This window comes from Salvia splendens, chromosome 2 (assembly GCF_004379255.2).
Source record: "Salvia splendens isolate huo1 chromosome 2, SspV2, whole genome shotgun sequence".
Lineage (NCBI taxonomy): Eukaryota > Viridiplantae > Streptophyta > Magnoliopsida > Lamiales > Lamiaceae > Salvia > Salvia splendens.
Window position 1 is genome coordinate 14,344,299 of NC_056033.1, and position 27,637 is coordinate 14,371,935.

Below are 27,637 nucleotides of genomic sequence, written 5' to 3' on the forward strand. Positions count from 1 at the left end.
TTTAGAAAAACAAAAGTAGATCATCTCCCAATCAACATAGTATGATCAACGTATCACTATGGATAATAAACATATATGTATATAAATTATTCTAGCACATAAAATTGATAGAGTTACGCAACATGATACACATTATTTAGAGAAAATAATTATACTATATTTTAAAAATCAATCCACAAAATTAACATCTGAGATTGGTGCCCGGATCGACCTGAAGTTGGTTGCAATAATCAGTATAATACCCAACACGGGCAGTGACGGTAGCGGCGTTCCCTCCGTCGCATTCAAGCCGGCCGTTAATGGCTCTAATTGTGGCTCCAAAACCTTGGCCTGAAACAATCAGGTCATGACAGTTGTTCATCCAATACCATAGAGCGGTCCGAAAGGAGATGACCCTGTCCGTCGCCACTGCCTCGGGATTGTTGATACCGTCGAACCCAATGCTGTTGCCTGCCGGGCCATAGTTGAAGTTCCAGGACAATTGGATCGGACCTCGCCCGTAGTAGCCCTTGCTAGGATTACACGGGTATTGCGTGTTCGTCTCGTCGCAATAGTCTCTAGAGGGACCGTCGATCTCTTCGATGTAACACATGTCTGTAAAGATGACAATGAAATATGAGATGCAATACAAGAGTAATGTGTATATTTAATTGAAAATTTTCAACTATCACTATAAGTAAATAAATTTGAAAATCAACCCAAATTAACTACTGTGAAATAAAGTTTAAATGGACCAAATGGGCTTATTATCGAATTTTAATCCATTATTTAACTATTCGGGCTTCTTGCACATAAGAAAGGTGATATTCTGGTCCACAAACCACAATTAATTGAAATTGATGGGCACGACATGGAACTAATGGTACTAGTGTATCAAAATAAGAACTCGAAAAATGAAAAAAAAGCACAAATATAAAAGTAAAAGGAAATCGATGGTCGCAGATCAAACACATCACCAATTGAAAGCCACTAAATTAGGAATATAGAACCACTCATAAATACATACTCCTACAAAATAAGTAGGTAAATGAATTAATTAATATAGTAATACTCCATTATTAATAGTATGACTTTGTTTGGGTGTTTGGTATGTTTTGATTATAATATACTACCAAAGTAGTAGCAGTAGTAGTTAGTTAAATAACTTACGTCCGGTCTCATGCGTGACATGGGCGAAGAAGGCCGCGATCTCCCTCCTGGAGTCGTCGGTGGACCCCACGGTGCCGAACCCCGGGTAGGAGCCGAGCGCGTCGAGGAACGCGCTGCGGGTGTAGAAGCCCTTGCCGGCGCAGGAGCTGGCCGCCTGATCGGCGATGCCACTGAAGAAGGCGTCAGTCACGATATCCGCCACGGAGACGCCGTTGCTGCTGGGCGGGGGGTTGCACGGCCCCGACTGACAGCCGCGGCCGCAGTAGTCGTCTCCGGTGCCGCAGTACCCCCACTGGCTGCAGCACAAGTCAGCCGCGCACCCGCAGTTTTGGGCCGAGACTTGCTTCACCGCAGCCAGGCCCACGAGTACTATTGCTGAGAGTGTTAGAGAGAGGAGATATCTTCTTTGGATTAGGAGAAGACCCATTTTTGAGTTCTTTTTTTTTTTAATCCTGTAGTATACAACTATAGAGGAGTTGGGTATTTATAGCAATGGGAAAGATTGAAAGGGGGAAGGAAGGCGGCTCAATGGAAATCGCATTTGGAATAATAGAATATGTGAGTGGACGACTTATGACTTCGTCAAGAGAACCTTCGTGGCCCCTGCCCTGCCCAGATTTTAGTTGATAATTAATCATGTACTACTATATATTGGGTGATAAAGTCTGTGAACCTAGATAAAAACTTTGACCAAGAGTTTCAAATTTTCGAGTTTAAAGTTTTGAAAAACATAATTATGTTTTCTTTATTTCATCTAATGATAAATGTTACTAGTAGAACTGGTTAAAATCGGTCGAATCATTTAAGAATCGAATTGATTTGTTAGTCAATCAAGTAAAAAAAAATACAAAAATTGGAAATTGGGTAAACTGTAAAGCACAATGATCGACAAATATATCCCATTGATATTTATCTTACCTATCAGGACTACTAAATGTCATCTCACAACCATAACTAAATTATAGCCGTATCAATCTTTAAGGATGTGAGCATTTTTCTCCTTTTCTTTAATGAGGAAATTCAAGAAAGTGAGGTTTAACACACTTGCAAGTACTAGTACTCCATGATTTAGATGCATAATCTCACTATACTATTAGTTAGAATTTCAATGATAATTATTAATCACAACTAACTAAATATTGACTTGCTCAAATATAGTAGAAAAGTAGACCTTTGACTTTTCCCGATTGATCATAGCAAGGCTTGCCTCAGAGCATCTCCAATGGCGGACGTCCGGTCGGACATCCGGTCGGACGTGGCGACGGGCGACCGGGACGTCCGCCATTGTGGCGTTTAGGTCGGATACGGACGTCCCGTGAGGATGTCGGGTGTCCTCGGACGTCCCGGCGACGGGCGGGCGGACGTCCGCCACTGTGGCAAGGGTCGGACGTCCCGGTCGGACGTCCGGAAATTATTATTTTAAAAAAAAAAACTCTATATATACGGCTCGTTGAACTTCATTTCAACGCGGAGTGAGCCGGGGATGTTGGATTATGTAGAGGTTTAGGATGAAACGTTGCATCCCTTCATTTCACAACCGAAAATAACTGATTGTTGGCGGGTTATAAAATTGCAATTTGGTCCATCAATTATCGAAAATTTCATTTCCGGATGAAGATTTCTGCACAGTTCGACCCCAGCCAGGGGCTCTGCCCCTTGGACCCCGCCAGGGGCTTCCCCTTGGACCCCGCTCTCGGGGGCGCTGCCCCCGAACCTTCGTCTAATCATAACGAATTCAAATAAGTGTGCACTCCGCACTTCCAACTTATTTGATGTCTCGTTATAATTATATTGATCAATCAAGTTAATCCAATTACACTAAAATATCCAACAGATTATGTATTTTTCTTTTTTCGAATGACTATGTATTTTGCTTTTTTCTAACTATGTTTTTTTTATGTTTTATGAATATGTATTTTTGTCCGTATTTTGCTTTCCCGTATTCCGTGTCAAAATTATATTTCCGTTTTTACATAATTAAATTATTGTGATTTTTTTTATTGCGGGATGTCCTAGTGGGAATGGCGGACATAGGAGGGGATGTCCTAGTGACGTGACAGTGGGATGGGAAGTCCTAGTGACATGGCAGGAGGTGTTTTTGGGATGTCCTAGTGGATGTCCTAGTGGGATGTCCGTCCACTGGAGATACTCTCAGTTCATACACTATAATTTTCCTTTTATATTTTCATTTTATAATTTTAAAATGTAGAATGTATTTGTGTGGTTTCTTTATCATTATTTGCTTAAATTGCTTCTTTTCTGTGTGGAACAGAACATATAATAAAAAAATAGATGTAGCTGAAAACTTGCTATAATCATTTGCTACGATATATAGCCACGATTTTAGAAATTTCTGAAATGTAATCTAGAACAAACTTTATAATTTCTCATCCTCAAAACTCAAAAGTCTAAATTTTGGATAAAGTTAGACTCAATAATACAAGTCAAACCTCTAGAATTATTGGCAAAGTCAATTTGTTGACTATACAACCCATCCAAGACTTTTGTCATTAACAAACACCAAAAAAGATTTCTAAATAAGTTTAATATTCTATTATTTGAGTAACTAAGGCAATACGTTCCTTAGAGCGTCCGCAACAGCGGACGTCCGCTATTGCGTCGTCAATGATGGATGCGGACGTCCCTTGCGGACAAGAGGTCGTCTGTCGGTTTCTGCGGACGTCCGAATTTTTGATTTTTTTATTATTGGGATGTCCGCTATTGTGGAGTGGGATGCTCTTATGACGTGACAGTGCTGTGGAATGTCCTTATGACGTGGCAGAAGGTGTTTTTGGGATGTCCGCCGGGACATTCGTTCTATTGCGGATGCTCGGTGTTATTCGCTATGGTTTAATCGATAACCATATCTCTTAAGTTTGATTATTTCAGAATTGATAATTAATATGGGCGGTTCTAGTGCAGTATCGATAACTAAGATTTTTCGTAGTTGATTCTCGGACTGGTTCTATCTAGACTAATTGCAATCTTAACTCTAATTAATTAGGTTTTCATGCGCGAACCTCCGGTTAAGGCACGACCTGTGCTAGCATCGTTGTCCAACGTTGCAGTCAAGTGTGGCCCTTGCGCCATTCCATATGTAGACACGACTTGTGCTATTTCAACTACCAATTTTCGGCAAGATACGAAAACCCGACACGAATATTATTTTGAGTTCAAACACCTAAAAGATGTAAAATGCGTTTTCTACTAACTAAATTTGAAGTTTACTTTTTCGTTTTTTGAATTTTCCAAGATGCATAGTGATATTATAGTTGCTACTACTAACATGAATTATTCCAATGAATGGTGATAAATTATGTTTTAATTTTCTATGGTTAAATTCGCTACATTAGGTGCATCTTTTGTAGTGATGTGTGAGTTCTTTCGTAATGTTTCTTCAACTAGAAAAAAGAAAATTTAATTTGATAGAGAGTTATATAATTTGAATTGTTTAAAAGATAATCAATAATGGAATTTATAGATTTCATCGTAAAGCAATTTAATTGTTTCTTCCTATACATCCGCACCAATTGAGAGTTGATGAAAAGGGATAGTATAGATTTTAACTTTGATTGTTTTTAATTAAACGATCATTTGAAATTTTCAATTTGTTATAATTTCATTAAATACGATAAACAATAGTATAATAATTTAGGTTGATTATAATATTTAATGGAACAAAATGAGTAATGTAATCTGTTTGGAAATCAGTAGAGATGGTGATTCTGCGTCCCACACGTTATCCATAACTCTTCTCTCATCTTCCATCAGCCATGCCTGCTTCCTGAACCTCGATCACCCATAGAAATGCAGCTTCTGCCGCCGATTCTTCGACCTCCACCATCTCTCCTCGCATCGCCGGCAGTCTCATCGCTTCGCTCTCCTACCACGCGTCCTCATAGACATTTACGCAAACGCTATGCGAGCAAGTGGCCGCCCCGCCGATCACCCGCTTCCGACCTCCCTAATCTCAAGTCGCTCACTGCTCGCATCGTCCGCCTCACTCGCCGCCGCCAACTCGCTACGGTAAATTTCTGATTTTACCGACTACCTATGCCACTGAGATTCAATTTGCTGTTTCTCTTTTTTGGTGAAATTCCTATGTGATTTTAGTACTCTCCAGATTCGATAATGTTATGTCAATTTTGAATTCTAGAATCCGTTGAAGGACATGTTATTTTATCATTTCCATTTTTTTCCATAGTGTAAAATGGCTCAATGCACTTCCACTTACTCCAGTTAGTAAAATATCTTTTGGAGATTGTAACTTTGTAATATAACATGAGACGTATCATTAATTTATTGTAGCTTTTCTTGTTTTTTTCCCTCCAGATATTTGAGGAAATAGAGATTGCTAAGAAGCAACATGGGAAGCTGAACATAATCGTGATGAATGCCGTGATGCAGGCCTGTGTTCATTGCCGTGATATTGATTCAGCTCTTAGATTCTTTGATGAAATGTCAAAGCCAGATGGCTGTGGGGTTGATGAGGTTACTTATGGTACACTTTTGAAGGTACTTGACTGTTCAGTTACTTGCAGTACAATGTGCTTTGATGGTGGTTGAATATATCATAAGTTAAGGACTATAACTTGTTGTTCGAGGAAGAAGAAATTGCTGATGGCAATATTATTGTCTTCATTAGGTGACTTGCTAGATTAGTCTGTAAATTACTTGTATCGTTGATGGCGTTCAGTTAATTTCCTTTGAAGATGAGCAAAGGTTTCATTAGCCATTGATCACTTAATACTGATGTAATTTTTTTAGAGATTATGCACTTTTCACTGCTGTCTGTAAGTTGAGGACTGGGATTCATTGAGAACAAACTAAAGTGTTTGGATATCGGAGTTTAATTTAGAGTGTAAAGGAGTGTCTTTCACCTTGGTACTATCGGGTTAATTGATTTTGATTTTCAATAGATTAGAGCAGCAATGAATTATTACGATAAATGAGTATCATGTGTAGAGAACCATGTTAATTTCAGAATGCTGTAGCAGTGTCTGAAAGCAACCTCCTTTTGTAAAGAGCTAGACATCACCATCTTCGATATCTTATATCTTTCTTCATATTCTGGTGACAAACAGTTTCCCATAGTGTAGCAGTGTGTATAAATCTTTTCCTGTAACTGTTGTTGTCTTTTATTAAGGGTTTGGGTGGTTCTCAAATGATTGACGAAGCATTTCAAGTTCTTGAGTCTGTGGAGAAAGGTAAAGCTGTTGGTAGTCCACAGTTGTCGGCAGAGATGATTTGTGGTCTGTTGAACGCTTTAACTGAATCAGGTTAGGGTTTCAACCCAAAACATTGGTTTTATTTGTCTCATCCGTTGTAGACCTGCAAGTTTTCTTTCACTAGTTCATTATATAAAATCTGTAGGAGTATCTAACTTCGTTTGTAATGGTATAAAGATAATGATAGTTCTAGTTCATTTTTCAGTTTCACATAAGGGGTCCCTTCGTGTAGTTGCCTCCAGTTTCAATTATATCTGCTTACCTTTCTTCTCTGTATTTTTGATCTAGTGCAGGGGATCTCCGCCGTGCTAATGGACTTCTTGCAAGGTATGGTCATGTACTTCAGGAAGGTGGAGCTCCATCAATTTTGACTTTTAATTTGTTGATGAAGGTAATTCACTTATGTGATATTCTACTGGAATTATGCAAGTTCTTTTGTTTTCCCCTACCTACAGTTTCGTGAGCTGATAAGTACATTGACGTGTATTTCCTCTTTTCAGGGATACAAAACAGCTGGTTCTCCCCAGGCAGCTTTAGGTGTACATGATGAAATACTGAGACACGGACTGAATCCTGATAGGCTGAGCTACAATACTTTAATTTTTGCGTGTATCAAGAATGAAAACTTAGAGAAAGCAATGCTACTTTATGAGCAAATGAAGGTCGCATGCAGTGTCTGAAAGGCTAGTTTAGAGCTTCCTGAATGGAGTGCTATTGTGTAATAAAAACTTGGTTTTTGAAGAATTATTTTGTTTGTTGCAGGATAAAGCACAGAACCACCAACACTTTGATGTTTCCCCTGATCTTGTTACTTACACTACATTACTACAGGTCAGTCCTTTTTCGATATCAATATGGTTATCTTGGAGTAGCAACAGACATATTTGGTATTTTTTTATGTTTATTACTGATTGTGCAATTAATTGAGTTTTTCTTGTTTGGACTAGCTGGGAAGTAGGATAGTATATTTATTTTTAAAAAACTGTGTGAAGATGTGCCATTGTCTGATGAATTACTCGAAACACCAATTGTAGGGTTTTGGGCGTGTCAAGGATATTAACTCAGTTAAGAAGATCTTCACAGAAATGAAATCACATGGCAAAACGTTTATCGACCGTGTTGCATATACTACAGCTGTTGATGCACTGCTAAACTGTGGATCAATAAAAGGTACTCCCTCCGTCCCATTATAAGTGAGGCGTATTCCTTTTTAGGCCGTCCTATTATAAGTGAGGCGTATTCCTTTTTAGGCCGTCCCACTAAAAGTGAGACGTTTCCTTTCTTACTTTTTCCTCTCTCCTACTTTTTCTCCAAACTTTGTTTTCTCACTCCTACTTTATTTTCTTTTCATTTAACCACTAAATACCACTATCTAAAAACCTGTGCCCAAAAGAATGTGTCACATGTGATGGGACGGAGGGAGTAGTATTCTATATCGACAATGCATCTTCTACTTCGTATTAATTTTCTCCTAAGTCTATTAGTTTTATCCAGCACTTTGCATTATTTGACTTTCTTTGTATTCTATGATATGTGTATTATTTGGATTATTGTGCTTTGCATTGGTACTTATTTATACAATATCTCTTTTGCTTTGAATTCCAGTTTTTCATTGCAAAGTAGTTATTTTATGCAGTTTTCTCCGGAATAATTATTAGGTGCCCTCTGTGTATTTGGGGAGATAGTAAAACAAGCTGGCTGGAACCCTTTGTTAAGGCCCAAGCCTCACCTCTTTCTGTCGATGATGCGTGCGTTTGCTGCTAGAGGAGACTACAGCATGGTCAGGAGACTATATGAACGCATGTGGTTTGACTCATCAGGAACAATATCCTTTTCAATACAATCAGAATCAGATCAGCTTTTAATGGAGGCAGCTTTATGTCAAGGCCAGGTAAATTGATTTAATATGTTAATGTCAGTAAAGAATTGGTTGGCATCTGCATTTTCTGTTCTAGGTTGAGTTTTGTTTCTTCTCAATTTTAATCATTTCGCAAGATTATGTGACCTGACCTAAAATATTACACAACTTAAAAATTTTAGGAAATTCTTGAAGGAACTATAATAAGTGGTTATCCGAGTCCATGAGACTATGAGAGGTGATATTACTGTCAATGAGTTGATGAATTCAGGGGAGCACCTATGTGTTACTTTCTGGAGTTTGTGGTACTAAGTGGACTTTTGTTGGAGGGGAATTGATCTCTAATTTGTTCATTTTTCATTTCCAATTGTTGGTTGAAATCTTAAAGATACCACAGAAGATTAATATGTTTGTTTCTTTATTTGACTTCTGTAAGCATCAATGCATACTTTTATTTTTATTTATATATATCTTTGTGCATCTCTCTTGCTCTTAATTACAGAAGATTTGAATTCACAAATGAAATTTGTTGTCACCTCTTATAACAAGCCCAGCTCTTCATACTGTATCAACCTCTACTTAATATTGCTCGACAATTAGATGATTGACTCATTTCTACTTTATGGGTAATTTTTTTGGCAGGTTGATCTGGCTTTAGAAAAGCTGAAGAAAGTTGTATGGAAATGGAGGGATATATCTTGGAGTACTCGAGGTGGCATGGTATACTTTGGCTGTCCTATTTTTAGGATATAGAAAATACAAGATTAGTACAAGTTTCAATCAAGTGCACTTGTTGTTTATGTTTGTGCATTTCTGGCTGATACTCGGTTTTCCTTAGAACTATATATCCTGTCAGTCCTTTCTACACTTGGTGAGTTTGTCGAATAAGAGTTTAAGATAACAATCCATGACTGAAACTATACCTGGAAAATAAGCAGCTATCAGAATGGCTGAAAATGAATATGTGGTTGGATTGCGGGAAAGGCATATCCAAAAGGATGGTTGCTAGATATAGAAAAACCTAAACTACCCACAACTATATCTCTTTAGACTTGTTGGATTGACATTTTCAACTTTAAGATATTAGAAATATAATTTCTAAAAGTCAAAAAATTAAAGCTATGTTGTCAGGATTTAGCAATATTAAATTGCAAAGTATAGGGAACTAGAAACATAAACGCAAGAGCCATACTGAACTGATTTATTAAAGTGTCTCCAACAATGGAATCTTGAATGATAAAGAATGCTTGGCAATGTCTACATTTTTTCACATCTTGATGTGCTTTCTGCTCCCCTAAATCTATCTTTTACTGCAGAACTATTGAACTGTCTAGGTACCCGGCATATAATAGTTCACATCACATTGCAGGTTGCTCTACGACTTGAGGCACTAATGGGTGTAAACAGGTCTGTGCTGAGTCCCCGTGTACTTCCCCAGGTATGTAAAAGAAGTTGTATGATATGCAAAGATGTTATTTGCATAGTTTTAGGTCTAATTCATTTCAAATTTTACCTGAATCTGAATTAGGTATCACCTAAAGATGCAATTGAGCGCATAATGATACCGTTTGGAGAAGCTTCACCTCTTCGAGCTACTTTGAAATTGAATCAAGTGGTTATGCATTTCTTTAACGATTCTGCTGTGCCCATCATAGATGACTGGGGGGGCTGTGTGGGGATATTGCACCGTGAAGACTGTGATACAGTAATTTATTTCAGCTCCAACTTCTTTAACATTCTACATTCTATTCCTGACCAAAAAAATGATGAATTTCAGTGTCACTCAATAAGTAAAAGTTGAATTCATATCTATTTATGTTGGCTAGGCTACAAGCTTTCCATACCGAAGTTTTCTAATTCTGTACTGAGTTTCTCTATAGGTTAATTTTACAGAATTGTGCGTAATGCTAGTAGCTTAAACCAAAAGTTAAGTGCATGATTTTCAGTAATCAATTCTCCAAACAATGGGTTGCTACAAAATTCCTTCATGATTATACCCTTTTAATCTTGTAGTATCATTTTTCAATAGTCTCCTTCATCAGCATGCCAGTTCTCATCCCATTATAATGTATCATAACCTTTTCTCCAATTTTCTTTGCTGCAGCTAGATGCTCCACTTGCAACACTCATGAGACGTCCACCACCTTGTGTTACAAACTCAACATCATTTGGCTCTGTAATTGATCTTATGTTAGAGAAGAGGTACAAAATGGTAATAGTTGTTAAATATGGTGATGCCCATAGAATATCTTCTGGCTCAAGTTTCAAGGCTGTAGGAGTGTTTACGTATGAACAACTATGTAAGCTTGCACAGAACTCATTGGAGATTACTGATGAGCAGTTTTTCCTGTCAAATAGCAATAAAAATTGGAGATGAGTGTTATCCTTGTCTTTCTTTCTTCATAAAGCACTTTTTAACTCTCTGCTTTAAGCCTTCAGCATATACATTTATATTGTTTACATGGCAGCTATTGCAATCTTTCCTGGAAATTCTATTGCTAGATTTGCAGATTAACCAGTAAGGTTAACCTTTTTTATACTTCTATATTATCTGAGATTCTAACTTGGTCCTTTTTTTACTACAGTACATAACTTCGTTCAACCTCAGGAAGATGAATTTTTGGAGTCCTTCAGTTTATTTGGTTAAGTTCACATGTTTAATGTTGATAAAGAAATCGTTGATGGGATAAACTAGCATATTTTTTAATTTGTGAAATGAACAACAGATGCTAACGTATTAGCTGTAGCTTATAGCTATACTGTCATTCCATGGATGAGATAATCAGGAATTGACAGAAGCTAATTGTCTTGATGATGAGCTATTAATCTTCCATGTATATTAGCTATAAGATAGATTTTATCAAGCAACTAGTGAAGGATCACCTTGTACAGTTTTAGTGGTGTTTGATACAAATAACTTTAAAAGATCAAATGAAAATCAAACGTCAGCATAAAACACATTATGTTCCACTTGCACGAGTATATACCAGTTTCCCCCTGTAAATCATCCTTGAGTGGTTTGTCATTTCTCTTGCAACGAGATGACAGTTTCAAAAGCTCCAGCAAGAGCCCTCACTTTGTTTCTCATCTCGCGAAGCTTGTTTGCAGTCTCCTCGATTACATCATTGGAAACTGGTGAGTCATACTTCCCATGTGATTTTTCTTGTTGTCTCTGAGCAACTGAGTTTTCTTGCTTCTTTTCCACTGCTGGTTCGATTTCCTTAGACTCAACAAATTTACTTACAACTGCTGCTTGTTCCTCTGCTGCTACTTTGACCACTTTGACCTCTTTTTCTGTAAGCTCCTCTTGGGAATTGTCTGCAATGTTTTCAACTATATCAGAGCTATTTGTTACATTCTCTTTTGTCTTGATATCGGCAGGTGTTTCGTGCTGTCCTGAGATTTTAGAAGATCCGGAAATCACAATTGTTGGATCTGCATGATTAACCGCATTTTCAATCTTGGCAAAGTTCAACGGCTCTTGATCACCTCGTACGATATCATTGATGCCTTTTTCAAAGTTGCTCAAACTCTGCACCGTCTTCTCATTGAGATAAGAATATTTTTCTCTGTCTTGAAGCTTCATTTCAGGTTCAGGAACGTTGCACATGCTTAGATCTTCATTTTTGTCAAGATTAAAGCTGGTGATCTGCTGTTCCTTCTTTGCTGGAGCACTACGTACACTCTCCTTCCTCAAGCCGATGCTGCTCCTCCTCCCACTGCCCACAGATGAGGTGGAGAGGCGACGTTTTCCTTCTTCCTTCTCCACCGGTTTCCATTTCTTAGCAGGAGGTGGTTTAGGGGGAGCAACAGCCTTGACTGGGAGTGTGGAGGCACGTCGGGTAACACCAGTAGCAGTAACAGGAGTAGCAGCAGCGACAGCAGCTGAGACGCGCGTTTTCAGTGTGGGAATCGCTGTCTTGATATCCAGGGGTCTTGTTCTGGTTTGTGCAGGCTTGGTTGCAGTGGCTGGGGAGGCTGGTTTCCTCGTCTGAGGCTTGGAAACACCGGTAGTCGGGGCTCTCAAAGCTGCTGGCCTAGTCTGTTTTAGTGGTGCAGTTGAAACTTTTGGTTTGGGGGAAGTTTGATTTACAGCTCCTCTGAGCTTTGCTGTTCCTGTTTGTGGAGAAGGTGTTGCCTTCTCCTTGCCAGGAAAAGCTTCTCTTCTCCTAGTTGCCATACAATGATTAGCCCTCTTGATGCCTGCATTCCCAAATATACAGAAGAAAAATCCAACTAGGCTGAGCAAATTATGTGTAGATCATACTATCCAAATGCAATGGAAAATCAATTAAACCAAGAAAATTGAATTGATTATACTAATATAGTTTGAAAAATTGGATATATATAATGCGACGATGGGATAAAACGAACATTTCAAAAGAGGGGTTTCTTTTCCTGTTTTTGGCCATTTTCACTGACATTTTTTTATTACTGATTAACATCTTTTTCCCCTAACAAAATTTGTTAATCTGCAACACGCAAAAGAAGTGGCTGAAATTAAATGAAGATTATTAATTTTTGCAGTAGAATAGTACCTTAGATAATGCAAAAATGTTATAATCTTTTTCTTCCCAACTAATTGATTGAGAAGAAAAAGAAAAAGAATAAGTTGGCAGCGAATTCTTGTTGTAATGAAAGAAAGTTAACACTATTTGAAAGAGAGAGATAAGAAGTATTTGTGAGAAGGATTGGTTACTTTGAAATCAAACCTTAAATCATGGAGAACCCCAGCTTAACAATTCTGTTATTTATCTTATTTTCAGTTATAGTATTATACAAACTATTAACAATTTATTCATTAAAAATGTAATATATGGATTCAATAAAATATGGAATCAAGTACTTTGTATTACTTTGCATTTTTATGAAAGAAATGAATTTCCAAAAAAAAGGAGAAAAAAAAATAAACGAAAGAGATGAATTAGAATCCTCCTCCCCTAAGAATGGGAAGAAATAAAGAAATGAAAGGTTGTTAAGTTCCCTCCTTATTTAACTAACCGCCCAAAACAAATTCTCCTTTCTATTTCATTTTTTCGACCGTTATTTTATCGGCTAATCGCGGGCGGAGCTTTTCTACTCCGTCGTCGCCACAAAATATCTAATTATGTGCTCGTCGAAACAAATGAAGATGCACTACCACCGCTCTTCCACGGCCATGGAAGATTGGAGAGATGACGCAATCAGCCGCGGATCCTTAAAACACGTCGATCTCGACACCGGATCTAACGGCTGGGCGGCTCCTCCCGGCGACCACTTCTCCGTCCGAGGACCTGATTACCCTACCAAAAAGGCCAAAACTCCCGCCGGCGAATGGCTCCTCGATCCCGCCGGTGTCGATTGGATCCGATCCAACGGCAAGCTCGACAACCTCCTCGCGCGCCGCGACAACCGCGTGATGAACGCGCTGCGCGAATCGAAGAATTCGACGCCGGAGACGTTCATAATCGGGGTGAATCTCCAGATCCCCGGCCGCGAGCATCACTCCGTGGTGTTCTACTTCTCGAGCAAGGATGGCGAACCGATCGGATCGAATCCTCTGCTCAACAATTTCATCAACGGATCGGATGAATATCGCAACAACCGATTCAAAATCGTGAATAAAATCGTGAAAGGACCGAGGATTCTGAAGACGGCGGTGGGGAGATACTCGGCGTGTCTGCTCGGCAAGGCTGTGAGCTGCTGCTACCACCGGGGAGCGGATTATCTGGAAATCGATGTCGACATCGGCAGCTCCACCATCGCCTCCGCCATTTTACGGCTAGCGTTAGGGTGCGTGAAGGCGGTTACGGTGGATTTGGGGTTCTTAGTGGAGGGGCAGGCGGAGGAGGAGCTGCCGGAGAAGCTATTTGGCGCGGTGAGGATCTGCCAGATGGAGATGAGCTCGGCGAAATTCGTCGATGTCGCCGGACCGTCTCCGGTAACCAGTAATAAGGTCTTCCCCGTCAATAGTGATAAACATTAGATACAATAGAATTTTTGTTGGTTTTATTTCATTTTTCCTTCAACTTGAGGTGCTAATTAAGCTTCTAAAAATTTGATGCTTTTTTTTTTCCATTCTGCAATGACAATTGCTAAATGTTAATATTAATTTTTTTCTCTAAACTAAATATGTGTTTTTCTTTGGTCCAATGTTAGTGGAATTGTAGTTTTGATACACACAGCAGATTTTGTGTTACCAACATGTTACTTGCAAATTTCAGTAATAAAGGTTACACTTACAAGTTTCTGGCCTTTTACCACTGATTATTGCCACATACATAAAACACCAATGCTCGAAATACTAATTATTTACACCCAGCAGCTGCAAATCCAACTTTCCCTGCACCAACATCGTACACCACCTCAAACGTCTTCTGCTGCGTGTTGCCGTAGATCGCGACGCTGCTGGCGTCTCTGTTTCCAGCGAAAGCCAGGCAGAGTCGCGATTTAGCGACAGCCACCAGGATCCCGGTGGGGTCCAGGTCAAGCTTGACATTGCCACCAAAGGTGAAAGATATGGTTGGAATGGAGACACTCGTGTACCCACTCAAGTCGTAACACGTGTCGAGGATGGAGTAGGCCCGCGCCATCGGGTACTTGGACATCAGCTTCCGGAAGGCGGCGCTCATTGCGCTGTAGGCTGCAGGGGGGAGGCGTGTGATGACGGTTCCCGAGTCTATAATCCCCCCGGCAGTCTGGAAGACAGACTGCCGGATGGGCAGTTGGCGGCCTCCCACGCTTATAGAGACGATGTCGATGAAGTAGAACGCCGTGCCTTGCGAACGGTCGAGGGGCGTGAAGTTTACTCGAGCGAGGGCTCTGCTTTTTCCCAGAGTCAAGTGCCCTGTTTTGCTAGAAGTTGATGGGAGGCAATAGGAGAAGTATTTGCCATATTTTCGTGCAGTTTGGGAAACAATGGATAGGGCATTTCTGCCTAGACCTAGTAACCCTGCAGTGTTGCCAAACAGACCTTGGTTGTTCTGGCCGCACCCGAAGAGAAAGCTCGGGAAAACGTCGGCCGCGGATAGGGTGAGCTTGTCCCGGCTGAAGAACCCTACCGAGAAGGACTGGTCACCGTACTGGATACCGTAGACGCACGTCTTAGTGCTGCAGCCGGGGCTGTTTCCGGTGGCCGAGGAGAGTTGGGAGCACTCGGCCGAGTTGCACGACACGTTCTTGTATGAGCTTGAGGTCAAAGGGTTGAAGATCGGTTCTTGTTGTTTGTAGCAGGATCCGGCGCATGGCTGGCATTGTGTCCATGTTAGGTCGCTACCCGTGTCGAACATGAGTGAGAGAGTTCTCTTGGGGGTCCCTAGGCCGACGGTAACGATGTAGTTCCCTGAGCCTAGGGATCGCCCGGACTGGACCGGGAGGTTGGCTTTCTTGTCGTCGAAATTGTTTAGCTTTGAGTTGAGGTTCGCAAGTTTGTTTTTGTTCGTGTTTGAGTTAGGGTCGATTCGAGCTTGAATCGACTCGACCCAAGCTTGGTCTTGCGAGAGGATCTCACTTAGGGATGGGGCAGGGAAAGCCTTGTTTTGAGAGCATGGACCATGCCTGTGGAGAATTTCCATGGTTGATTTTCTCTTGTTAAAACCTGTTTCATTTAGTACTATATGTCATCAAATTTAATGGCAATATTAAAATCTTATGATCTAATAGAGAAATTTAACTTAATTAAATTGCACAAGTCTGCTTAACATACTACTCTAAATTATGAAATGAGTAATTAACGAGTAGGAAAGGTTCTACATAAAAATAACATAGTAAGTCGATATCTATGATCAATTATTTTTTCTTGAGCTCTATAAAATTTATGACAATGACACTGAAGAAACACACACACCCCACATGAAATGCCACCAAATGAAATTATTTTATTGAGATGAAAGAAATGAAAATTTCGTAACTTGTGTGATGATGAATACAGCTGTGCTGCACTGAAAATACTATGGAACTCCAATAATCCAGAAATAGGTGACATTATTGGCAGATAAAAAGCAAGAATTACAGAGATAAATATAATAAATATCTTATATTTTGAGGTACATAAAGCCTCAGAATGTTTGTTTCCTTGAAAATGACGTGTACGTGCACTGAGTGTAGCATTTATTCTTGAATTATTTGAACAAATATATGAAATTATTTGTGAATATATAGACACACTTTTTATATATAAGTAAATAAATATCACGAGAGTATCCCCATCCGTGCTCTTGCCAACGAGCACGGATGTGGGCCCGGACCCACTTTTACTCCCTGTCCTTAGGCAAGAGCACAACACCCACATCCGTGCTCTTCCGCAAGGATAAGCTCAAGGGTCCTACCATTCTATTATTCAATTTAATAAAAATATTTCCACAAAATTAAAATGCATTAAAAATATCCGGAATACTATTACAAATTACAAAAAAATTAAAAATTACATAATTAAAATCCTAAAAAATAAAAAGTACATAATTAAATTCATAAAATTAAAAAAACCCACTACTCGTGGCCGAATTTCGCCCAAATAGATGATGAATGTGTGTATTTATAGATGATTTTGGGATTAAAATTTTTTTTCAATTTAAAAAAAAATTCAAAAAAATGGTAATAAAATCTGTATATTTTTGGGAATCTGGAAAAATATATATATTTTTAATTTTTGGTATTATTTTCGATTTTTTTTAAAAAAATGTCAACGGCCAATAGAAACGTGTCACGTCGCCCTGCTCAGCGGCACAGACGTGCTCTATGTATAGAGCAGAGCCGTGCCAGCGGCAAGAGCGCAGCGGCGGACAGGGGTGTGCCGTGCCAGCGGCACGGATGGACGGACGGGTGGACATGCCGCTGCGGATGCTCTTAGGTGCAATTGTATTTTACTGTGAAAATATATAATATCCGAAAGTAACTTGAATGATGAAATTATTCAAAGTGCATCCATAAACAAGAACTATAGTAGCCCCTAAAAAATAGTATTCCCTGTTAGTATATTATTACTCTAATTGAAAGTTAGGTGGATATAATTTTCATAATTTCCTTCTATACAAGTTTAGACTTTGATCAATCCAAGTTGGACAAGAAACCGAATTAAATTTATTTACATAACAGTACTAAATCATGAATTCTCTAAGCATCGACTGAGTTATAACTATTTAACATTTACTCATAAATATTTATAAAACACCAAAAATCCACTACAAAGAATAGTACTCCTAGTTTTCACCAGATATTTAAACATATTTTACTAATTTCATAGTATAAACGAATGCCAAAAAAAGCAAAGAAACAACAAACCTTTGATGGTAGAGTGGGTGCAGACATCTGCTGGAAGAAAAGAGCTGATTTCAACACTACGAAAATGGGTCTCATCATTTCTGCCTTCAAAACCACTGCTTCTCTCCAAAAAACATGAAATCATTGTGAAAAAATGGATAAATATTATCATCTTCACAGAAAAGGGATCATTCAGAGTGGCCATAACTCAAGATTCAACTTTTTTTTTCACAAAGATTTATTGTTTTACATGAAAAAAAGAGGGAGATGTGTTTGTGCCTGTGTGGGCTTAGTGCAAGTGATCATCACACATGTATATAGAATGTTTTTCATCTTATCTTTTCTCTTACAAGAATATACAGGTCACCCCACTATGGGAAATATATTCTTTGCCCATTTTTGAGAATGATTCTTAATGTTTTATTTTTTTAAAATGTTAGCATAGAGAGATGTTATACTGTAAAGTAAAGTTTATTTTTTTTATATATACATGATTGTATCTTTTCTTGTTTGGCTTATAGTATAAAATGTCTTCCCAACTAATGTATGAAATTAATAAACTCCAGATAATTGAAACGTCTACATTAATTTCGTGTCTGGTGGTTTTAGGGAAAATGTCTGACTTGATTTGAGAAATCATGATAGACTATAATAATATTTACTTGTTTACATTATTAACCAAGTTTAACTTTAATGCTTTTTATATTTTATGCAACCTTTACTATTATATACTAATTACTTTCATTTTATTCTCGAATCTGAATTTCCAAGACTTTTTAAAAAATTTCTAATTTCAAATGCCAATATGAGTTTGTCCACTTTATATTATGGGTGGGTAGGTACGGTATACCTTACCGAAACCACCATACCGTATACCTTACCGTAAATTCGGTATGCGAAAAAATCATACCTTTATCTTACCAAAATTTTCGGTATACCGAACTTCGGCATACCTTATTTTCAGCATGGAGAATTTTCATACCGATATCGTACCTCATTTTCGGTATGCCGTACCAAAGTTCGGTATACCATACTTTTGCGATATACCTTACTTTCAATATCAATGAAAATTGAATATTTGAGTTTTTAGAATACTATTTATATTTTATAGTAATTTAAATAATATACGGGGTATTAAATACTAGTATATTTTATTCATATTATATTATATTTCACAATAAATTTTATAATTTAAAAATATATAAAATACTTTATATATTATTATATTCATATTTTACGGTATATGCCTTAAATTACGGTATATATCGAATTTCGGTATGCCGCGGTATATAAAAATTCGTACATTTACCTTACCGAAATATTTCAGTAAGGTATCATACCGTACCGAAAATCACAGTATACCAAAAATTCGGTATTTTCGGTATTTTTTCGGTACGATAAGGCCGGTATTTCGGCATTTCGGTATTTTTCCCCAGCCCTACTTTATATTATTGATTGCATAAATTTATTGATGATAAATAGTACTCACTTCATTCCAATTAATTTGAATCGTATTTCTTTTCAGATTTTTACTAACTAAGTTGAGTTATTTCCTCTTTTTTTACAAAAGAATAAAACATCTAATCGCTCTTACTTTATCTCGTCTCTTACTTTACTCTCATCTCCTACTTTACTTCTTATCTCCAACAGAAACAAACAAATGTTTTCATGTAAAAATCATGGATTAAATATGCCCGGTCAATGGATTTTGACCAAATAATAAATGTGACGAGACATTTAATTTTGTGAAATTAAATGACATAGCGTCGATCTACATTTTACGTAGATAAATGTAGTATATTCACTTTCTCAAATCCGATTTCCGGTGAGTGAGAAATAGTGGATTAAAGTTGGGCATAATTAGCTTTTAATTAAAGCTTGGAGTTGGAGCTTAGGGAATAATTAACTAGTGTTAATTATCCCACATTGGAGGATTAACACATCTTTTAATGTGTATAAATTAAGTGACTTTATGTTACTTAATAATTATAGTGGACCAAGATGGGTGAAAGAGCCCACATGCGCGCACACGCGCGCGCCGCCGCCGCCCGCCCGAGCCCGAGCCCGTGCCCGTGCTCGTGCTCGCGCTCGCGGGCCTCGGGCCTCGGGCCCGGGCCCGGGCCCGATCTCGATCTTGGACTTGGACTTAGATCTTGACAATTGGTCTTTGGGCTTGGTGCTTGGCCCAAACTATTCTTTTTAGACCACCGCCGAGTCAGCAATCCAAGTGGCTTGACACGTCGTCAAGCGAGGCACAGTCACGGCTGCCACGTGAGAAATCCACACGCTCCACACACGGGTGGCACACTCCAGCCACACGCCTGTAACCGACGTCGGTTACGAATTGCCATGATGAGCCTTCAATGGCTGGTTGACCCTGCATGGTGGCTTGGCCTATAAATAGGCTAGCCATACCACTGCATTAGGACACACACATACAAGCATTCTCTGCATAAGCTCTCTCCCTCTTTCTGCATTGTCCTTCTGTCGAAGCTCTGCCCTCTCCTCCATCCCGTTCGTCGGAGCTCTACTGATTGCGGTGCTGCATCAATAGAGACGTAGCCGTTTTACATTTGGGGACGACACGCCAAACCGAAGAGCACTACCGGGGCGTATCTCGTCTTGCGGGAAGAGGCCTCCTCGACTCGGCTAATCATACTGGTTTAGTAGTTTCGATTCTACGTTGTAATTTTTAAGTTCAGTTCATCATTTTCCTTTCTTTGGGTTGTATTACGCCCGGTTCTGTTATCTCTTGTAATCCAGAAACCAACAATCGCAAGACTAGATAACTTGCCTTTGAAGGGATTTGGACCTTTTAAACTGAACTTAATAATTTCGAAACTTAAACACCTTTGCTGGAGATGTCGACGGAATCTAACACCACTGCTGCCGCCACCACCGCCGCCATTCCTTCCACCATGGCGACCACTGGACCGGTCAACACGTCGTCGATTCCAACCATGATGCCCACTCCCGGGCGCTATCCCTCTTCATCAACAACCCCTTGGGAGTTCGTTAACCCCCTTGGGCTCACTGGTGGATCCACCTCGAGTGGATCGGTTGGTTCCACTTTTAGTGGTTCCTTCGGATCCTTTAATTGATCGAGTGATGGGGTCTTCGGGCCTCACACGAATGCTGGGGCCTTCGGGTCTCATGCGAGTGCTAGTCTCTTCGCGGATAGTACGTTCATGGCGGGCTCTATGCCTAACGTGAATGGTGGGGGCTCTATGCCCAACCAAGTTGTTGGCTCCTTTGGGGACAACGGAATTGGTTCCTTCCAAGGACCAACTGCGGCACCTTTGGCACCAAGAATGATGCCACCGGCCGAGAAACCACCCAAGTTTGGAGGATAACACTTCAAGAGGTGGTACCAAAAGATGTTGTTCTACTTGACAAAATTGGGCGTCGCCAACTTCCTCACGGAGAACGAGCCGCCCGCGCCAAGCGACCAAGAGACTAGGCTCGAAGTCATGGCGGACTATGAGGCTTGGAGAAAAGGGGATTATCTATGTAAAAACTTTATTTTAAGTGATTAGATGATAGCCTCTATAATGTATACTCCAATGTAACCACATCTAAACAAATGTAGGAGAGCCTAGAGAAGAAATATAGCATAGACAATGCTGTAGGGACTGAACAGGTTGTAGCATCCAAGTTTATGGACTACAAGATGGTCGACTCTCGACCCATCATGGAGCAAGTCCAAGAGCTCCAAATGATCATCCACTCCTTAGTGGCTGAAGGGATGACCTTGCCCGATAAGTTCCTAAGGTGCACGATCATTGACAAACTCCCTCCAAGTTGGAAGGACTTCAAGAGTTATCTCAAGCACAAGCGAAAACAGATGACCCTTGAAGACTTGATCGTGAAGTTGCGCATTGAGGCCGACGTGCGCAAAAGTGATCAAAAGACTAAGGGCTTCACCCCAAATGAAGCCAAAGCCAACCTGTTGGAGCGGGGCGGTCCCTCCAACAAACGCCCTCGCCCAAACCGTCCAAACGACAAAGGGAAGGGAAAGCAGCCTTCAAAGAAGTTTGAAGGCGACTGCTACAAATGTGGCAAATAAGGCCACTTTGCTAAAGACTGCCGCAGCAAGAAGAAGAAGCCGGCTGCCCACGTCGTTGAGAAGGAGTTCAAGGACTGAGATGAAAACGACCTCATTGTTGTGGTCACCGAAGAGGTTAACCTTGTGGATAACAAGGGTGGCTGGTACATCGACACCGGCGCTACTGCTCATGTCTGCTCAGATAGGAGCAAGTTTGCCTCCTACATTGCTGCTGAAGGGAGGAAGATCAACATGGGGAATCAAGCATCGTCCGAAGTCCTCGGCGTTGGTAACGTGATTCTCATGATGACGTCTGGCGTCACGATCACTTTGAAGGATGTGCTGCATGTCCCGGACATCCGCAAGAACCTAGTGTCAGGATCAATACTAGTTAATAAGGGGTTTAAACTTATATTTGAGTCTGATAGGTTTACTTTGTATAAGTTTGGAAAATCCCTCGGTAAAGGTTATGTAACCGATGGGCTTTTCAAGCTTAGTGTGGCAACTCGCAGTGTTGCAAAGCCTTTGGCTAATAAAAATAAAGCATCTACTTCCTCTTACTTGACTGAGTGTTCAAATTTGTGGCATTGTAGATTGGGACATGTAAATTCTAAAGCCATTAAAAGATTAGTAAATTTAGATTTACTAAAGGCTAATGAATTGGATATCCAAGATAAATGTGAAATTTGTCTTGAAGCAAAAATGACTAAGTTGCCGTTTCACTCGGTTGAACGAAGCACAAAACCCCTTGAATTAATTCACACGGATGTATGTGATTTAAATATGGTGCAAATTAGAGGTGGTAAAAAGTACTTTATCACTTTCATAGATGATTGCACAAGGTATTGCTACATTTATCTTTTAAGAAGTAAAGATGAAGCAATAGAAGCGTTCAAAAATTATAAGAACGAAGTTGAGAATCAACTTGGTTGTAAAATCAAAACGATTCGAAGATAGAGGAGGCGAATATGTAGCCCCGTTTGAGGAATTATGCAACGAAAGTGGTATAATCCAACAAACGACTGCACCATATTCACCACAATCTAATGGTGTTGCAGAACGTAAAAATCGAACTCTAAAAGAGATGATGAATGCACTGCTTCTAACTTCAGGATTAACACATAGCATGTGGGGGGAAGCTGTTTTGACAGCCAACTATATCTTGAATAAGATCCCTCTCAAAGGAAAAGATGTCACTCCTTATGAGTTGTGGAAGGGAAGGAAGCCATCCTACAAATACCTTAAAGTGTGGGGGTGTTTGGCAAAGGTGATGGTTCCTCCGCCCAAAGAAGTTACAATCGGACCTAAGACGGTTGATTGCATCTTCATTGGATATGCACTTAACAGTAGTGCATATCGATTTGTTGTTCACAAGTCTGAAATATCGACTATCACAGTAGGAACAACAATTGAGTCGAGGAATGCTGTATTTCTCGAAAATACATTTCCTTGCAAAGACAAGGAAAAAGTCTCAACCAATTCTGAGACAAGAATTGAAGAAGCCACTAGTTCTAAACAAGTGGAATAAGAAGCCACTAGTTCTAAATCAGCGGATGCGGAACCTGAATCGCGCAAGCGTGCAAGGCCGGATCCAAAAGATACAGTACTAAGACGTGGTAATAGAGTCAGAACACCAAAAAGTTTTGGTCCTGACTATATTGCTTTCATGTTGGATGAAGAACCAACATCGATAAAAGTAGCCTTTGCTGGCCCAGACGGGCTGCATTGGAGAGAAGCTGTTCAAAGCGAAATTGATTCAATTTTGCTAAACCACACATGGGTGTTGGTTGATTTGCCCGAAGGTGCTAAACCTTTAGGATGCAAATGGGTTCTTAAAAGAAAGTTTAAGGCCGATGGAACAGTTGATAAGTATAAAGCCCGATTAGTAGTAAAGGGTTTTAAACAAAAGGAAGGACATGACTTCTTCGATACCTATTCACATGTAACAAGGATTACATCTATACGAGTGCTTCTCGCTATTGCTGCATTGCACAATCTTGAGATTCATCAAATGGATGTAAAGACCGCGTTTCTAAATGGTGAACTAGAAGATGAAATCTATATGGAACAACCCGAAGGGTTTGTAGTACCTGGACAAGAGAAAAAGGTATGCAAGCTCGTAAAGTCCCTATATGGATTGAAACAAGCGCCATTGCAGTGGCACTTGAAGTTTGATAATGTGATGTTATCAAATGGGTTTAAAATCAACGAGTGCGACAAATGTGTCTACATCAAGAGCACTAATAACGGTCATGTTATAGTGTGTCTCTACGTTGATGATATGTTAATCTTGGGTAGCAACACTCAAGTAATTAACGATACAAAGGCCATGTTAAAGAGAAACTTTGACATGAAAGACATGGGTCTAGCCGATGTAATTCTTGGAATGAAGATTCTAAGAACGAATGATGGAATCATCTTAACACAATCACATTATGTTGAGAAGATATTGAATAAATTCAAAGCCTATGATGGCGCGCCGGTTAAGACTCCAATTGAACTCGACGTTCACTTGAGCAAGAACAAAGGCGAGCCCGTTGCACAAGAAGAGTATGCACGGGTCATCGGGTGCATTATGTACTTGACTAATTGCACTCGACCTGACATTGCTTGTGCCGTGAACAAGTTGAGTCGTTACACGAGCAATCCAAGCAAAGAGCATTGGAGAGCTCTTGTGAGGGTTTTGAGATATTTAAAACATACTCAAAATCTTGAGCTACACTTCTCGAGATACCCTCCGGTACTTGAAGGGTACTGTGATGCCAATTGGATATCCGATAATAGAGACTCACTTTCAACAAGTGGATACGTCTTTACTATTGGGGGAGGTGCTGTATCGTGGAAATCCACAAAACAGATATATATAGCCCGATCAACAATGGAATCGGAGTTCATTGCCTTAGATAAGGCGGGTGAGGAAGCCGAGTGGCTTAAGAACTTCCTTGAAGATATTCCATGTTGGTCTAAGCCAGTGCCACCAGTGCTAATCCACTGCGATAGCCAAGCAGCTATTGGAAGGGCAAACAATGGTTTCTATAACGGTAAGTCTCGACATATACGTCGACGACATAACACCATGAGACATTTGATCACAACTGGCGTGATTACAATTGACTATGTGAAGTCAATAGATAATCTAGCGGATCCGCTAACCAAAGGGTTAAACCGTGATCAAATGAATAAGTTGCAAGAGGGAATGGGTTTGAAATCCACAAACTAAAGAATTATCATAGCGGTAACCCAACCATGATGACTGGAGATCCCAAGAACTTGGTTCAAAGGGACAACTAAGCTATGAGAGTTCATGAGAAACACTCAACTATATCTATTCCCTAGAGAGCAATAGAGTGTTGGAGAACTTGCCTAGTGGTAAAGGCCAAGTCTATGACTTCTAATGGTTCTTAAGAATCTCAAAGAGATGGAGTTCTCAAAGAGACCAAGTATGACAAGGTACTTGACTAAGAATCACCTATGTAAGTGTGAAGTGTGGTCGCTTCATAAAACACACTTATGAATCCAAAGTGGTGTCCAAGACCGCAATGGACACAAAACGTGAGAACGGATGAGGTTGAGATGTTTAAGCGTTAACACCATTGTCTCAGTGCACGCCGTGGGGGGATTAGTTCAAAGCATCGCGTTACTAAGCCGCCTTTGTATCCGATGGTGTCGACTATGGAGGGTTCAAAGTCAACAACTACCTATCCTTATGCTTATATACCTCTCGAGGGTTGAGCTTGTGTCTGCATGCATATGCATTTGGCTATTTCCACTCATGTGGGGGATTGTAAAAATCATGGATTAAATATGCCCGGTCAATGGATTTTGACCAAATAATAAATGTGACGAGACATTTAATTTTATGAAATTAAATGACATAGCGTCGATCTACATTTTACGTAGATAAATGTAGTATATTCACTTTCTCAAATTCGATTTCCGGTGAGTGAGAAATAGTGGATTAAAGTTGGGCATAATTAGCTTTTAATTAAAGCTTGGAGTTGGAGCTTAGGGAATAATTAACTAGTGTTAATTATCCCACATTGGAGGATTAACACATCTTTTAATGTGTATAAATTAAGTGACTTTATGTTACTTAATAATTATAGTGGACCAAGATGGGTGAAAGAGCCCACATGCGCGCACACGCGCGCCGCCGCCGCCGCCGCCCGCCCGAGCCCGAGCCCGAGCCCGTGCCCGTGCTCGCGGCCGCGGGCCCGGGCCCGATCCCGATCTCGATCTCGATCTCGATCTCGGACTTGGACTTGGACTTGGACTTGGACTTGGATCTTGGCAATTGGTCTTTGGACTTGGACTTGGACTTGGACTTGGACTTGGATCTTGGCAATTGGTCTTTGGGCTTGGTGCTTGGCCCAAACTATTCTTTTTAGACCACGTCGTCAAGCGAGGCACAGTCACGGCTGCCACGTGAGAAATCCACACGCTCCACACACGGGTGGCACACTCCAACCACACGCTTGTAACCGACGTCGGTTACGAATTGCCATGATGAGCCTTCAATGGCTGGTTGACCCTGCATGGTGGCTTGGCCTATAAATAGGCTAGTCATACCACTGCATTAGGACACACACATACAAGCATTCTCTGCATAAGCTCTCTCCCTCTTTCTGCATTGTCCTTCTGTCGAAGCTCTGCCCTCTCCTCCATCCCGTTCGTCGGAGCTCTACTGATTGCGGTGCTGCATCAATAGAGACGTAGCCGTTTTACCTTTGGGGACGACACGCCAAACCGAAGAGCACTACCGGGGCGTATCTCGTCTTGCGGGAAGAGGCCTCCTCGACTCAGCTAATCATACTGGTTTAGTAGTTTCGATTCTACGTTGTAATTTTTAAGTTCAGTTCCTCCTTTTCCTTTCTTTTGGGTTGTATTACGCCCGATTCTGTTATCTCTTGTAATCCAGAAACCAACATTTCAAGCATAAAAACTTGGCATTCATACATTGTTTTTGTCCTCATCTTGACTAGTTCGTCGGAGCTTGTTTGGTTTATAGTGATGCTACCTTCGAAATGAGTCGGTTCATCTTTGGCGACGACTCACCTAAATTGAGAACACCATTGGAGCATAGCGCTCTCTAGTGGAAAAAGACATCCCTCTTCTCGGCTATTTACGGTTTCTAATTTCAGTTTTCATTTTATTTCAATTTGCACCTTTTTTTTGAGATTTTATTATGCTAGCAAGTCAGTATCTACTATTCCAACATCATTCATCAAACCTAAGCTAAAAGAAGAGGTGGGTTGGTGGGGTTTCCACTTGGAAACAAATTAATCATTACTTTTTACATTTAGAAATTGAAAAATCTACCGAATGTAAAAATTATGAGAAGTTGTGCTCGTAAATAATTGGACGTAGTCATTCGACAATAATATCTAGGCTGAGTAATATTTCCACTGAAGCCCCAATCTTGAAAATACAAAGATTGATAACTGTTGGGTCCCGGTGGTGCACACCCGAACTCCACATTAGTATGATATTGTCCGCTTTGGGCAAAGCCCTCACGGTTTTGCTCTTGGGGTACTCCCCAAAAGGCCTCAGACTAATGGAGTTGGGGTAACCCATTTATATGCTTGCAACTCTTGTCTATTCTCCGATGTGGGATATGGTTTGCTTCACCACAATCCCCCCCTCAAACCAAGACCACCAGACCAAGACCACATGCCTACCCCATGTTACAGGTCCACAGATCACCACAGGTCTTAGTCGAGCTCACGCAGAGACATCGGAGAACATGCAAGCGCAACCACCGAACCCCGAGCCACACAGGCCCAGCCCTGAACCAGGGCTCTGATACCACTGTTGGGTCCCGGTAGTGCACACCCGAACTCCACGTTAGTATGATATTGTCCGCTTTGGGCAAAGCCCTCACGGTTTTGCTCTTGGGGTACTCCCCAAAAGGCCTCATGCTAATGGAGTTGGGGTAGCCCATTTATATGCTTGCAACTCTTGTCTATTCTCCGATGTGGGATATGGTTTGCTTCACCACAATAACAATTCTGGGAAATAATTAGAAACCACATAAGGAGATGATCTAACAAGAACAAAGTTAAACAACCCTTTACAGCATATAGATATAGTAGTCTTCTACTCACCATCCCATTTGAGCTT

General features: G+C 40.2%; 5 protein-coding genes across 5 annotated transcripts; 2 read left to right on the forward strand and 3 right to left on the reverse strand.

Annotated features, from left to right (window-relative positions):
* LOC121761657 (endochitinase EP3-like) lies at positions 1 to 1,651 on the reverse strand. Its single transcript, XM_042157293.1, has 2 exons — positions 1,150 to 1,651; positions 1 to 594 (listed from the first exon to the last, which is right to left on the reverse strand). Exons 1-2 carry the CDS (start codon positions 1,574 to 1,576, stop codon positions 182 to 184), a joined length of 840 nt encoding a protein of 279 aa, XP_042013227.1. The 5' UTR covers positions 1,577 to 1,651; the 3' UTR covers positions 1 to 181.
* Positions 1,652 to 4,855: 3,204 nt separating this feature from the next.
* Positions 4,856 to 10,697, forward strand: LOC121789460 (pentatricopeptide repeat-containing protein At5g10690-like). Its single transcript, XM_042187918.1, has 12 exons — positions 4,856 to 5,175; positions 5,482 to 5,664; positions 6,296 to 6,428; positions 6,671 to 6,768; positions 6,878 to 7,039; positions 7,140 to 7,208; positions 7,412 to 7,547; positions 8,036 to 8,268; positions 8,878 to 8,955; positions 9,605 to 9,673; positions 9,764 to 9,940; positions 10,340 to 10,697. Exons 1-12 carry the CDS (start codon positions 4,957 to 4,959, stop codon positions 10,610 to 10,612), a joined length of 1,830 nt encoding a protein of 609 aa, XP_042043852.1. The 5' UTR covers positions 4,856 to 4,956; the 3' UTR covers positions 10,613 to 10,697.
* Positions 10,698 to 11,074: 377 nt separating this feature from the next.
* LOC121774347 lies at positions 11,075 to 12,880 on the reverse strand. The gene is made up of 2 exons (XM_042171240.1): positions 12,774 to 12,880; positions 11,075 to 12,438 (listed from the first exon to the last, which is right to left on the reverse strand). The coding sequence occupies exon 2, from the start codon at positions 12,413 to 12,415 to the stop codon at positions 11,258 to 11,260; it is 1,158 nt and encodes a 385-aa protein (XP_042027174.1). The 5' UTR covers positions 12,416 to 12,438; positions 12,774 to 12,880; the 3' UTR covers positions 11,075 to 11,257.
* A 347-nt stretch (positions 12,881 to 13,227) lies between these two features.
* Positions 13,228 to 14,271, forward strand: LOC121789480 (protein ENHANCED DISEASE RESISTANCE 2-like). Its single transcript, XM_042187935.1, has one exon. The coding sequence runs from the start codon at positions 13,343 to 13,345 to the stop codon at positions 14,198 to 14,200; it is 858 nt and encodes a 285-aa protein (XP_042043869.1). The 5' UTR covers positions 13,228 to 13,342; the 3' UTR covers positions 14,201 to 14,271.
* A 132-nt stretch (positions 14,272 to 14,403) lies between these two features.
* Positions 14,404 to 17,852, reverse strand: LOC121789469 (aspartyl protease family protein At5g10770-like). Its single transcript, XM_042187926.1, has 2 exons — positions 17,494 to 17,852; positions 14,404 to 15,811 (listed from the first exon to the last, which is right to left on the reverse strand). The coding sequence occupies exons 1-2, from the start codon at positions 17,675 to 17,677 to the stop codon at positions 14,523 to 14,525; spliced, it is 1,473 nt and encodes a 490-aa protein (XP_042043860.1). The 5' UTR covers positions 17,678 to 17,852; the 3' UTR covers positions 14,404 to 14,522.
* Positions 17,853 to 27,637: the final 9,785 nt, after the last annotated feature.